The 12,273-nt window shown below is 43.7% G+C and overlaps 1 protein-coding gene across 3 annotated transcripts in view; it reads right to left on the bottom strand.

Moving 5' to 3' along the window:
- LOC118084534 (actin-binding protein WASF3-like) overlaps positions 1–12,273 on the bottom strand; it is a 70,985-nt gene that overhangs the window by 35,910 nt on the left and 22,802 nt on the right. For 2 of the 3 annotated variants that reach the window (XM_035114150.2, XM_060270591.1), the window contains exon 2: positions 3,480–3,640. In XM_035114150.2, coding sequence (XP_034970041.2) covers positions 3,480–3,612 — 133 coding nt within the window. In that variant the 5' untranslated portion in view covers positions 3,613–3,640. Of the gene's footprint in view, positions 1–3,479; positions 3,641–8,213; positions 9,887–12,273 lie in introns of those variants that run through there. The other variant, XM_060270592.1, reaches the window with a different exon arrangement.

Genomic DNA, 12,273 nt, shown 5'->3' with positions numbered 1-12,273 from the left:
CACTGCACACCCAAACCAGTGCTGTTTAATATCTACATGAAGCCGCTAAGAACAATCACTAGAGGATTTAGGACATGGGCTACATTCACACTATATATTTGAAGCACTATGAAATCACTTTGAACTGTCATGGTTTCTCACCAATAATTCTCGGAGCTATAGTTTTTTAGGAACCACGCCCTCCCCCCAATATTCCCCTCCCACAGCCTGTGGAACTGATTGTAAAACTACTCTGGCACTTGTAGCTCTGGGAAGAGAATATAGAGTCTCCTAACAACTCCCAGCACCCTACAACCCCTAAGATTATTTGAGGAAAAGCCATGACTGTTTAAAGTGGTATCATGGTGTTTTAAATGTATGGTGTGAATGTGGTCATGATGCCATCAGTATACAGTACTGTGAAACAGAGTTCTATTTCACTGTTACATCTGAATCAGGAGACACTGTGACTGTTTTGAACCAGTGGAGGGTGAACAGACTGAATCCTGATAAGATGGAGATTGTGGGTGAGTGGTTCCCAGGTCTGGATGTTGGGAAGTTTATCAATTCTGGTAAGCAGGTATGTGTTTTGGGGTGATGCCGTTCCTCTTCCTTCTCACTGTTACCACCTGCTTGCTTTCCAGGCAGAAAACAGGTGAGCAATCAAATCGACAGCTGTCTGGGCCACAGCAAGAAGTAGGAAAACAAGCTAGCAAGTTGCCATAGTGAATAGAAGGAGCAGCTTCAGGGGCTCCTACTAGTGGTCCTCTTTTTATGGTCAAGCAGTTGCCTTGATCATGTGGACCTTTGACACTAGCCCTGCCTCTCTCACTGTTATTTCTCATGATTGGTAATTAAGCTAGTGTGTCCTAGTGGTTAGGGTGTTGGACAAGGGTCTGGGAGTTCAAATCCACAGCTCAACCATGAAGATCACTGGGTGACTGTGGGCCACTAGTTGCCTTTCAGACTAACCTACCTTACAGAGGTGTTGTAAGGATAAAATGGGGAGAGGGAGGACCATATACATCGTCTTGAACTCCTTGGAGGAAAGGTGGGATAGAAATTTAATGATGTATAAAATAATTTAGAGGCATATACTGTACTGCCTCTGAGGCTGAAGTTTCTACGCGGCCTTTGTGCCTAGCAGCCATTGGCAGGCTAATCTTCCATGAATCTGTCTAGCCCCCTTTTAAAAGTCCATGTTTACTTATTGATGTGCATTGCCTTTCCTTGCTATCAATTTCAGCTAACTTCACTTGCCCTCAGCACTTGCCCATAGTCAGATTGACTGCCCTACATTGTGCCTGTCACCCCATCCACTGTGTGACACCCAAGTGAACACCAAATAATTCATGTGTGGTTTTTCTTGTGCCTCTTTTTATTTTTGTTTTAGACTAAGTTCACAGTTTTATGTTTTTAGTTATGTTCTTATATTTCTATGGATAAGAACAATTTTTAAAAGATGACGTGTAAAAGAACAACAACAACAAAACCTACCAGCAGAGGCAGCTAAAAACAGAGAAAGCTAAAAACAGAGGAGAGAGGTCACCTGTTGAAAAGCCTAAAATGCCTGAGCAAGCAGGTAGATCATTTGGCACTGAAATTATAACAGTGCTGGTGCCTGTCAGGCAGGGGTGAGAACATGTGATTCCATTGTTAAAACATCTACACTGGCTGCCCATCTACTACTGAGCCAAGTTCAAGGTCCTTGCATTAACTGACAAAGCCCAGAACAACTTGGGTCCTGACTCAGGGAGCGCCTGAACCCTTTTGCCTCAGCTCTGTCACTGAGATCATCTGCATTGGTGTCCTTGGTCATTCCCCAGGTTGGTGAGGCTCATCTGACAACAGCAAGAAACTAAGCCTTGAGTGTCTTTGGCCCAGTCCTGTCGAATACTCAGCCACTGGAGATTCACCAGGCACCTCCTGTGCCAACCTTTAAATGCCTGCTGAAAGCTCTTCTATTCCGTCAGGCTTATGCAGGCAATAAAACGAATAAAGCTTTTTCATCCCAATGACCACATTCCCCTATGTGCAAGCTTCTGGAGGTCACAGAGGCGAAGGTGGGCAGAGAAAGAGGTGAGAGGCTACATTCTCAGATACTTCTAAGCATCCATGCATGCACGTGCACGCACACACACCCTCCATCCAGACAAGCAAGAAGCATCATTATCACAGTTCAAGAAGACACAAAAAAGCAGATCTGGTGAGAGGTGCAGCCTCAGAAATATACATGGCCTGGGCAGAGTCCCAGGGGCCAGTAAGACAGCTGGAGGGTGAAACAAGATTATCCACCCCTCCTATCATTCCAGAAACAGGATGCTACCACAGAGATGGTTCTATTCAGCACCACTGAACGAGCCTGTCCTGGCAGTTCCACTCACAGAAGAATATACCAAGTCGGAACATTGGTCCATCTAGCTCGGTATTGTCAACACTAACTGGCAGCATCTCTCCAGGGTGATAACTGTTCAGCTGGCATAAACCCAATATAAGTTTGTCATGCGGATACATCAACAAATTTTTAAAATGGGAAAACTATAATGTACATAACCTGTCCTAGGGATGCAGAACTGGACTGCAACTCCCATGATCCCTGATCAGTGGCCATGCTGGCTGGGGCTGATGGGACTGGAGTCCAACAACATCTAGAGGGCTGCAATTTTCTCATTCCCAAGTTAAAGTAATATGCGCGTTTTATTTCTGTCCCACTGTTGTCTTCGGCAAAAATATTTTTGCAGAACCCCAAGATCCACTAACCAGATTGGTGCAAAAGACTCAAAATTAAAGGATTATCACACCAGCGTTTGTAATGAGTATCGGAACAAAATGAGGCTCACAGTCCTTCCATGCAAAACACCACTCCTGATACCTCAATCTTCTTTCATTTCAGCAATTTTATTTAGGGCAGGAAGGGAGTCATTTTGTTATTAAATCAACTGAGAGTCAGAAATCCTTGACAATCTACTGCAAATCATCCCTACAGTGCAGGCAATGATTTCTCCCTCTTATTGCTTTCAGAATTCATATCTGGCTGCAGCCTCAAGCATGATGCAGGACACACAATTTTTTAGTTAAAAGAATGCTTGCTTGGAGCTCACCATTAGTTAAAAGGTATTCAGAATGACACTTTGTATAAAATAAGGAAGCTTATGCTTATTAAAGGAAGCCTATTTTTTATAGGAAAGAGTTCTGTAGACCTAACTAGTTGGGGAAACAAAGAAGTCATGCTTGCCCCTTTGTTCTCAGGGGGTAGATCCAAGATGGCCTCGTGCCTCGAGATCCAGAGTAAGTGTGCTGAGGAGGATGAAACTGTAAACAGAATGCAACCTAAGACATATCAGTCTAAACCTCAAAGGATAGAGAGAAGCCAGCATAGAGGTTAAAGATACAGGGATAGTCTGGGAAACTGGAGTCCCCTTAAACCCCATGCAAACCCTTTTCTGCCAGCTGAACGGCATTCAAACTTATCTAAGATGCAAAACTCATCAGCAACTTACTGAGGCTCCCCAGCTGCTTAATGATGGCGGCTAAAGTGCTGTTGGTCACACATTCCAGCTCACTGGTAACCCCACCTGGAAGGGCTCCACGGCAGAGGTGACGAGGTTCTATGTTTCTCTTCACCAACGGCATCTTGGAAGGGAATCAGCAGGGCTTCGCCCTGGATAAAGGGTAGAAGAGATTACAGAGACCAGTTCAGATTTCTTGTAAGAATTTTTGTGTCAAAGGACATTACACTTCACAAAGTTTTCATAAGCAAAACAACAACAACCAGGGTCTCTCCCAGAGGAGGTGACATCCTGAAACTGGTGTTGAGGAGAACAGAAGGAAAGAAAGCCGAGGCAAAGCAAACAAGGGACAAGAACAGAGAAGCACAGGAAGCTGGCTTACACCAAATTCCATGATTCCATGACTGAATAAAGTTTGCACTCTTGGGGGCCTTAGATAGCAACTTGCCCCTCTCCAATGATAACCCACAGTAAAAACTTGTAAAATATACAAATGAAGAGGGAGTTTTATTTTATCTATATTATTTATTAAATTTCCACACCATCCTTCACCCGAAGATCACAGGGTAGTTTACAATATAAAAACACAAAAGGTTATAGCATAATAACAAACAAAAACAATACCCCCAAAAGCACTAACATCAGCATTCCACTCTCTGTGACAACATTTATTTAGCCACAAACAGTACAGTATGAGGGGGATTTTTGGGGGGGGGGGGACTGCCTGGATGATGTTCCAAAAACTGCCACAAAGTTTCCTGCACGCCTTGTATGCAGGAATCCACTTCTGCTTTCTTCCTAGGCGCATTTCTGCGTCGCCACAGAAGAAATACTTATATTACTGAGGAAGACGTAAGCTGAGCATAAGCATCACATTCTGTGTATACACACAAAATAATGAATATATGTTATTAATTTAGAAAGCAGGTGGGTATAACTTACCTAACAGAACCACCTGGGATATTCAGAACATACAGTTATGGGGAAAGGTGAATGACTTGAGCTCTTCAGAGTTGCCATGGCACACATTTATTGAGGTGGCAGAATTTAGCTTTTCTTGGCTAGGAACTCAAGAGTGCCTGGATTCAGAATTCTGTTTTATTTTTAGCACACACCACCCTATTAGACTAGACTCACAACAAGAATTCAATGTGTGCTGTTCCCATTTGAGTGGACACAGCTGCATTTTGCTGGATTTGCCTTGATATGCTCATTGTGGCTTTCCCTAGGTACAAAGGAATTGATGCACACTTTTCATTTTGTGAACCATGCTTCAAAAGCTTAGTACATTTGGTGTGCATTCCTTCATCCGGAATGTGTGCTGAATCCCAAAATCTTTGCCACTTTTTTGCTCATTTTGAAGTGAACTATTGTACATCACTGAACAAGAACCCAGCTGCTTAAACGGATGATGAGTGGCATATAAATTGCACTGTCAATTCTGCAATAGCCTGTGGGCAATGAATGCACTGCATTAGCCGCTATCATCATTACACACATTGGCAAGGAATCTGAGGAGCTGCTGAAGAATCAAGTGACATTTAATTTCCTGATGGGCTCAATACACACTAGGGACCCTTGTGTTAAACAAGTTTTAATGAACTTATTTCCCAGGCCTCCCCCTGCCTTTATTTTTTTTACCCATAATTCCGTTCCATTTCTCTTTTAATCTTTAAAACAAAACAAAACAAAACAAAACAAAAACCCCTCAAAATACTGTTAAACACTATACTCAGGGGTTCCAGGCACTTACCCAGATTCTGTTTCCTTGCAATGAAGGTCAGCAGAGACTCTTTAGATTATATGGTGGTTTTTTTTATTTACACCTATATACAACCTGACCATAGGATGGAAGGGCTCACAGCATTAACACCCCCAACAGATCCTGCTTCTCTGTTAGTTAAAGCTTTGGGTCCAGCACAGAGCAAGCAGGTCCCTGTGTTTCCAGCCTGTTTCCAGCTGAGCTCACTTGCACTACTTTGGCTATTGCTCTCCTACCTAGCAGGTAGGTGAGTGGGGTGGAGGGAAAGTCCACCCGTTAGCCTGGAGGGCACCATCACCCAGTTGTAGCTCTTGCAACCTAGTTCATCATTTTGAGATGCTGATGAGGACCCTTAAGTGGCCTGCAAAGGCCACTGTCTTACAAAGAAAATTTAGTAGTCCAGCAACCCCCCTCTTTTAAATTCTAAACCCCACGGGATACATGACCCCAATAATTGGAAGTGACTCAGGACATGATGCAGGCTGACATTCCAAATCCACAATACCGGTACCTATTAAAATGTGTGTTCTCTCCCCAAATATGTATGTAAATCTGTATTCCCCCCCCCCAAATAAAATAAAATAAAATAAAATAAAAAGGAATGTTGGAAGCTGCCTTAGCTTCCAAGTCAGAGCACTAGTCCATCTAGCTCAGTATTCTATACACTGGCTGTCAGTGGCTCCACATGCTCACAGGCAGGAGTCATTCCTATTAGCCCAATATGGCAGATGGGCTAACCTCAACCCATCCAATCAAAGTAAGGCCAGGAACGCCTCCATCCAACAGGAAATCTCCTGTTGCTGTGGCTGCTATGGTGGTGGGCAGGCCCTATCCTGCAAAGCCACCCACTGCTTAAGGTAAGTGGTATTTCCAGGCCTGCCTGAGAATTGAACCTGAGACCTTCTACATGCAAAGTAAATGCTTGACTATGGAGCTATGGCACAATGCATCTGTCAGGAACTTAAAAAGTTGTCTTGTTCTGTGTTAGACCAGTGGTCCATCCAGCTCAGTACTGCCTACACCAGCGCTTTCCAAACTTTTCAAGTTGGTGACACACTTTTTAGACATGCATCATTTCACGACACAGTAATTCAGTTTTACTAGCAAACCAGAGCTTAAACTAACCCCCTTCCAGCTCCGGGAGGAGTGTGGGGAGTGTTTTTGTGTGACACACCTACACGCTGCAGCTGACACACTAACACAGTGGCACCCTGGGGTGCCTTGAATGATGGTCAAGGGCGCCACAAGCAACACTGGCCTCTGTCCCTCTTTCCTTCCCTCCCTTCCTGTGATGCCCTCTCTCGTGAGCCTCTGTCTCCCAAAGGCTTGCACAGCTGTTTGTTGCAGCAACCCTGGCTACAAGCTCCCCAAGCAAATTATGCCACTGGTGCTGGCTAGGGGGTGAATCCCAGGTCCGTGGGGCAATGTGAGGAGGCACTTCTCTTTGGGGCAAGGGAGGCAGCTCAGAAATCAGGGACAGCAGGTGCAGCTGCCCAGAGGGCTCCCAAGAAGAGGAGAGGAAGATGAGGGAACACTCCACAAGGGAGGGTGTTTGAAAAGGGGTGAGGGGCTGCCACCTCTGCAGGCAAGGGAGCCCCACAGGGTGCCGCAGAAAAAAATGTAGTTGGTCAAGGGAGCTGTGGACTCAAAAAGGTTGAGGACCTCTGCACTAACTCTGGCCTACACTGATTAGCAGTGGCTCTTCAGAGTTTCAGGCAGGCGTCTTTCGTCATTCTACTTTGAGATGATGGCAACTGAGTGATCAGGGGCTATATACCAAATCATACCTAAGCTTTCTTATTAGAGATCAAGCATGTCTAATTACTGGAGGACAAACTTTTCTAGATCTCTTATCAAGCCTATTTCCATGACCTGCACCCATTCCTGCACCCATTTATTTTCAATTTCTGATGGGATGCTGCTCAGACAGTATGGAAGGGATAGGGAGGGTAAGGGAGAGCCCGAGAAAGCATTTCACAAGCTACTTGAATTAGTGGCATGATTAAGGGACCTGGAACAGAAGAGCTACTGACTCCACCTACCAATTAAATGCCAGCATTCTGTTATGAAATGAACTTGCAAACACTGGTCTAGAAAAGAATGAATGCAAGGAAGGAATTTGGTTGAGCAAAACGATGGGCAAGAGGAAAAGGCAGCACTGGGTCTTCATACCCAGTGAACTTGGAAGAGTACAAGTGCTTTGGGACAAGGCCACTGGGGAAGAACGGAGTTGTTGCAGCAGTTCCTCTTCAGTGCGCCACCTCCCCATTAACCATCTCAAACAATAATATTGAAAGATCATCACGGCTGAAGGCAGAGCTAACCAGGTCCCATTCATCCACTTGCTCATAATTTAACAGCTTTGCCAAAAAAATATGGTGGGGGTCTCCCACTGTAAATTAGGGCAATTTAGAACTGGGTTGGGGAAATTTCACATAGTTTTGCAATTCTAGTCCAGTCTATTTATCTTCCCATCACTTGAACTTTCTTTTAATGTAAATTGATATTTATTTATTTTATTTTTTGTTATGAAAACATTTTTAAAACACAATAGTACATATATTTCTTATACATCCTACATTGTGAAGTTTTGTCAATGTATTTTTAAAACTTTTTTTTAAAAAAAGGATTATTTTTTTAATAATAATTTTTATTAGTTTTCAAATACAATCCAATAATAGCCTCATTATAGCAATACCAATTTATAATACAATTATTAACACCAATCATTCAAATAAATTATATAATTTAGATAAAGTTGCCCCCTGCATGCTCGATTTGATGGCTTGATTATTTGCTTTATTTCTGCATTCCAAAATCATATTAATTTCCATTACATTCCAGTCATAATAATAATCCTTTATACAACAACTGCAATAATAATAACTTCTATTTGTGTTGACACTTTAGTGATTTACAAAACTACAAGTGAGGAACTCAAACTATATCCTTGTTCTTCCTACCTGTAACTTGTTCTTCCTGTGAGTGGCAATTATTCTGACCGTGGTGTTTCTTCCTGTCCTTGTAAGATGTTATGTCTTTCTTTCTCCTTGTTGTTGATGTTATCCATCATGCTTTGGGCGGCGCTATCCCATTGTTGTTCTAGAAATTTCTCCATCGCTCTGTCCCGCTTTGATATTTTGCAACTTTAACAACAGCTGCAAAGGTCACTCTGTCCCAATAAATAACCGATTTTCACCATTTTCCCTCTCAGCCTGGGAAGAAGAGCTGTCTGTCGAACTGCAGATGACTCAATAAAGAATCTTCTCAGTTCCTTGGCAGTTCACAGACTCCTTTCATTCTTCCTTCCAACTGGAGATATATGAGCAATTATACTTCCAATTAAATTAAATCCTCTTAGTGTTATTCAGTTCACTCCATAAATAATAAAGGGTGGGAAGAGTCAGCTCTAAGTTTCAATTGTATACCTTTTCCAAAATAGAGCTACCCTCCCCTTTTTCTTTTTTTACACACACAGTTCTGTTTGATGTTATATTCCATATTTATAATCCAATTTCTTCCATCCTTGCTTGTACAAATATAATTTGAACATTCAGATGAGGGTTGCTGAATCATAAATGTAGAGAAGAAAACTTTAAATAAAGGAACTGTAGGCTCCCCCCACTATTTTTTGCACCGAATGAAGTCTTATCTCAAGTTCAAACCTTAAAGTCCTTGCAGTTGGTTTTGTTTCGCAGTTTGTGATCTCATCTCTTCTAGCATGTGTCTATACTTTAGTGCAATTAAACTCTAATTACCAGGAGAACCTCTGCTTCTTAATGGCAGTGTTGGAGGGTTTTTGGCAGGCAAAGTGCTTTTGCACTCAGCACCTCCCTGCCCCCCACATTCCATGCCAGAGCAAGAACCAGGTACCAAGATGAACTGCAAGTGAAGCCCGTTCTCCCTATCCCTGGGGGAAACTTGCAAGGATAATTACCCTCAATCATCCTTGTTTTTCCTACACCAACGATCTCCCACTGTCATGGGGGCTACCTCCATTAAGGCAGAGCAGAACTGGAAGCCAAATATAAGTATTATTCTAAGAATCATCACATGTACATTCTAGGGGGGGGGAGTAGCCCATACCTAGCAAAACCAACAAAATTTCCCTAGAGGGTGCTCCAAAGACATATTTTGAAAAGCTATCAGTATATAAAGCCCTTAACATCTTGGGGTCAGTTTACCTACCATATGAGATTGCCTGACCCTATATATGCCCAATCAACTGCTTTGATTGCTGGAACTGGCACTGTTATGGGTGCCACAAAATACCTGTTACACATTTGTAAGAAATTGCTTTCTTAGTGTTGCAGCACCTACACTTTGGAACTTCCTGCCTACTGACAACTGGCAAGGCACCTTTACTGTACTCTTTTAGGTACCTGCCCAAGACATTCTTGTTTCGACAAGCCTACCTAGCTGTTTAGAAAGTTGATGCAAGTTTTTATGTTATAGAATCTATTGTTACATTTAACTCTTTGAAAGTCTTAAATTATTGTTAATTTTTCTTATTGATATTTTTTGTTTCATCTTTTTTGTTAACTGCTTTGAGGGTGGTTGTTTGTTTTTTACAATCAAGTGAAGTATCAATTTTATGAAATAAATTAAATAAATAAATATTCCTGTACATACAGTACAATGTATAACTGTATACAGCTGTAAACCTAACCCTCCCTCCCTCCCCTCCTCCCTCCCTTCCTTCCTTTTTGCAGCTCTCCTCATGCAGAGTATTTTTTTATACTCTGGGATGATAGGTAAAAGTAAATGTAAAGGGACCCTGACCATTAGGTCCAGTCGTGACCGACTCTGGGGTTGCGGTGCTCATCTCGCTTTATTGGCCGAGGGAGCCAGCGTACAGCTTCCAGCATGTGGCCAGCATGACAAAGCCGCTTCTGGTGAACCAGAGCAGCACACGGAAACGCCGTTTACCTTCCCGCTGTAGCGGTATCTATTTATCTACTTGCACTTTGACGTGCTTTCAAATTGCTAGGCTGGCAGGAGTTGGGACCAAGCAACGGGAGCTCACCCCATCATGGGGATTCGAACCACTGACCTTCTGATTGGCAAGCCCTAGGCTCAGTGGTTTAACCCACAGCGCCACCTGCGTCCGTCAATCGGATGACAGAGAAACAGTTAAGAAGCAAAGAGTCAGTATGACAGGATGAAATGAACATGACTACAGCTAGGACACATTGTGATTATTAAGGTTTCATTAGCCTCTGCATCACCTAAAACCACTAAATATTTTAACAACTGAATCACTGTTAAATCTTTTAATAAGAGAAGGGCTACCAATTTTCTTCTACTCTCTGCTTTACCAAGGACCTGCGAGTGCTGGGTAGTAGTAGGAACAGAATCAGAGTAACTGCTGAATTTATATTCTTTCAAGGGAGAACAGTTCCTGGCTCTTGGTCTCAATATACTTTACTGCCACAGTCATCAGCATGGTGGCTTCCAGATGCTCTGAACTACATCCCCCATCAGTCCCAGCCAGCACAGCCAATGGTGAGGGATTATGGGAGTTGTAGGCTAAAATATCTGGCAGGCACCAGGTTGGTGAATGCTGCCTTACTGAAACAAAAGATATTTGCACCCCAGGCAGAGTCTCTTCTATCTTGTTCCAAACTGCAGATTAACCAGAGTTTACACCATTCTCCATGTCTTTCTCCCCGCAGAGATCTATTTTGGGGAGTGTGACTGGTTTGCTTGCACTGGGCACTGAGCCCCGAGGATGCCACAAGGGATGCAGCAACAATGATGAACACAGGCCTGTCCTAGCCATAGAGGCTAGTGGCGTGGAGAACCATGGCGCCGGGTGCTGGAGGTCGCTGGAAGGGCGCCAAGTGAGCGCAGGGTTCCGGCGATCTGGCCAGGACTGCGCTCCTTCTCCGAGAACTCCGCGCTGCGCCTCCTTCTCGTTTCCCCAGCGCTGGGTTCTGCTCAGTCAAGCTTCGCCACCAGCGCACGCACAGCGCCCAAACAGCTCTTGCTGGTCCCGCGGTGCGTGCACTGGTGGTGAAGCTTGACTGAGCGGAACCCAGCGCTGGGGAAACAAGAAGGAGGCACAGCGCGGAGTCCTCAGAGGTGGCCTTCCGCTGCTGCCGCGGTCCGCTTGGCACTCCTGGGCCCTTGGAGAGGTGCTGGAGGGGGGCGCTGGAGGGACCTAGCGCCAGGGCGCTGAGTGGGCTTAAGACGGCCCTGGATGAACACAGTCTCTCATCCTAACCTCCATCACAGGGTTATTGTTTGTTTGTTTGTTTGTGTGTGTATCCATTATTTTAAAAAGGTAAGGTAAAGGACCCCTGGATTGTTAAGTCCAGTCAAAGATGACTATGGGGTTGCGGCGCTCATCTTGCTTCAGGCCAAGGGAGCCAGTGTTTGTCCACAGACAGCTTTCCAGGTCATGTGGCTAGCATGACTAAACTGCTCGCCCCATTGCGGGGATTCGAACTGCTGACCTTCTGATTGGCAAACCCAGGAGGCTCAGTGATTTAGATCACAGCACCACCCACACCCACATTTACCTTTATGCAACAACCAATACAAAAAGAAAATTAAACAAACAAAAATCCAGCTTACCCCACTCCCCACTCTAGGATAAATCAATCTATTTAAGTTTGCCAAAGTCTAGTCTGTGGTTTCAGTGGTTGCTATTCCACACAGTTATCAGTAAATTACTTTATAAAAGGATACCATATTTCCACACAACCTTCTATTTCATTTGTATTATTCAATGCTTGTCATCTCTTTGTTATTTTTTCTGATACTGTACAGCAATAAACCATGCATTCTGTTTCCAGCAAGCAATACACAGATGTTCCATCCAATCCTTTCCAATTCTATGCCAGGCATGCTGCTACTAAAATAAAAGCAATTAGTTCTTTATAACAAAGGTAAAAAGTGCCCTTCTTTAAAAATGGTTAACAATCCCAAACTTAAAAAGGGTTTAATATGCTCACACGTCCACCACATGTGATATGTTGTACCTCTACTATTGCACCCTCTTCAGCCCAATGGTGAGAT

This window comes from Zootoca vivipara, chromosome Z (genome assembly GCF_963506605.1).
Source record: "Zootoca vivipara chromosome Z, rZooViv1.1, whole genome shotgun sequence".
Classification (NCBI taxonomy): domain Eukaryota; kingdom Metazoa; phylum Chordata; class Lepidosauria; order Squamata; family Lacertidae; genus Zootoca; species Zootoca vivipara.
This window is presented reverse-complemented; position numbering and strand designations above follow the sequence as displayed.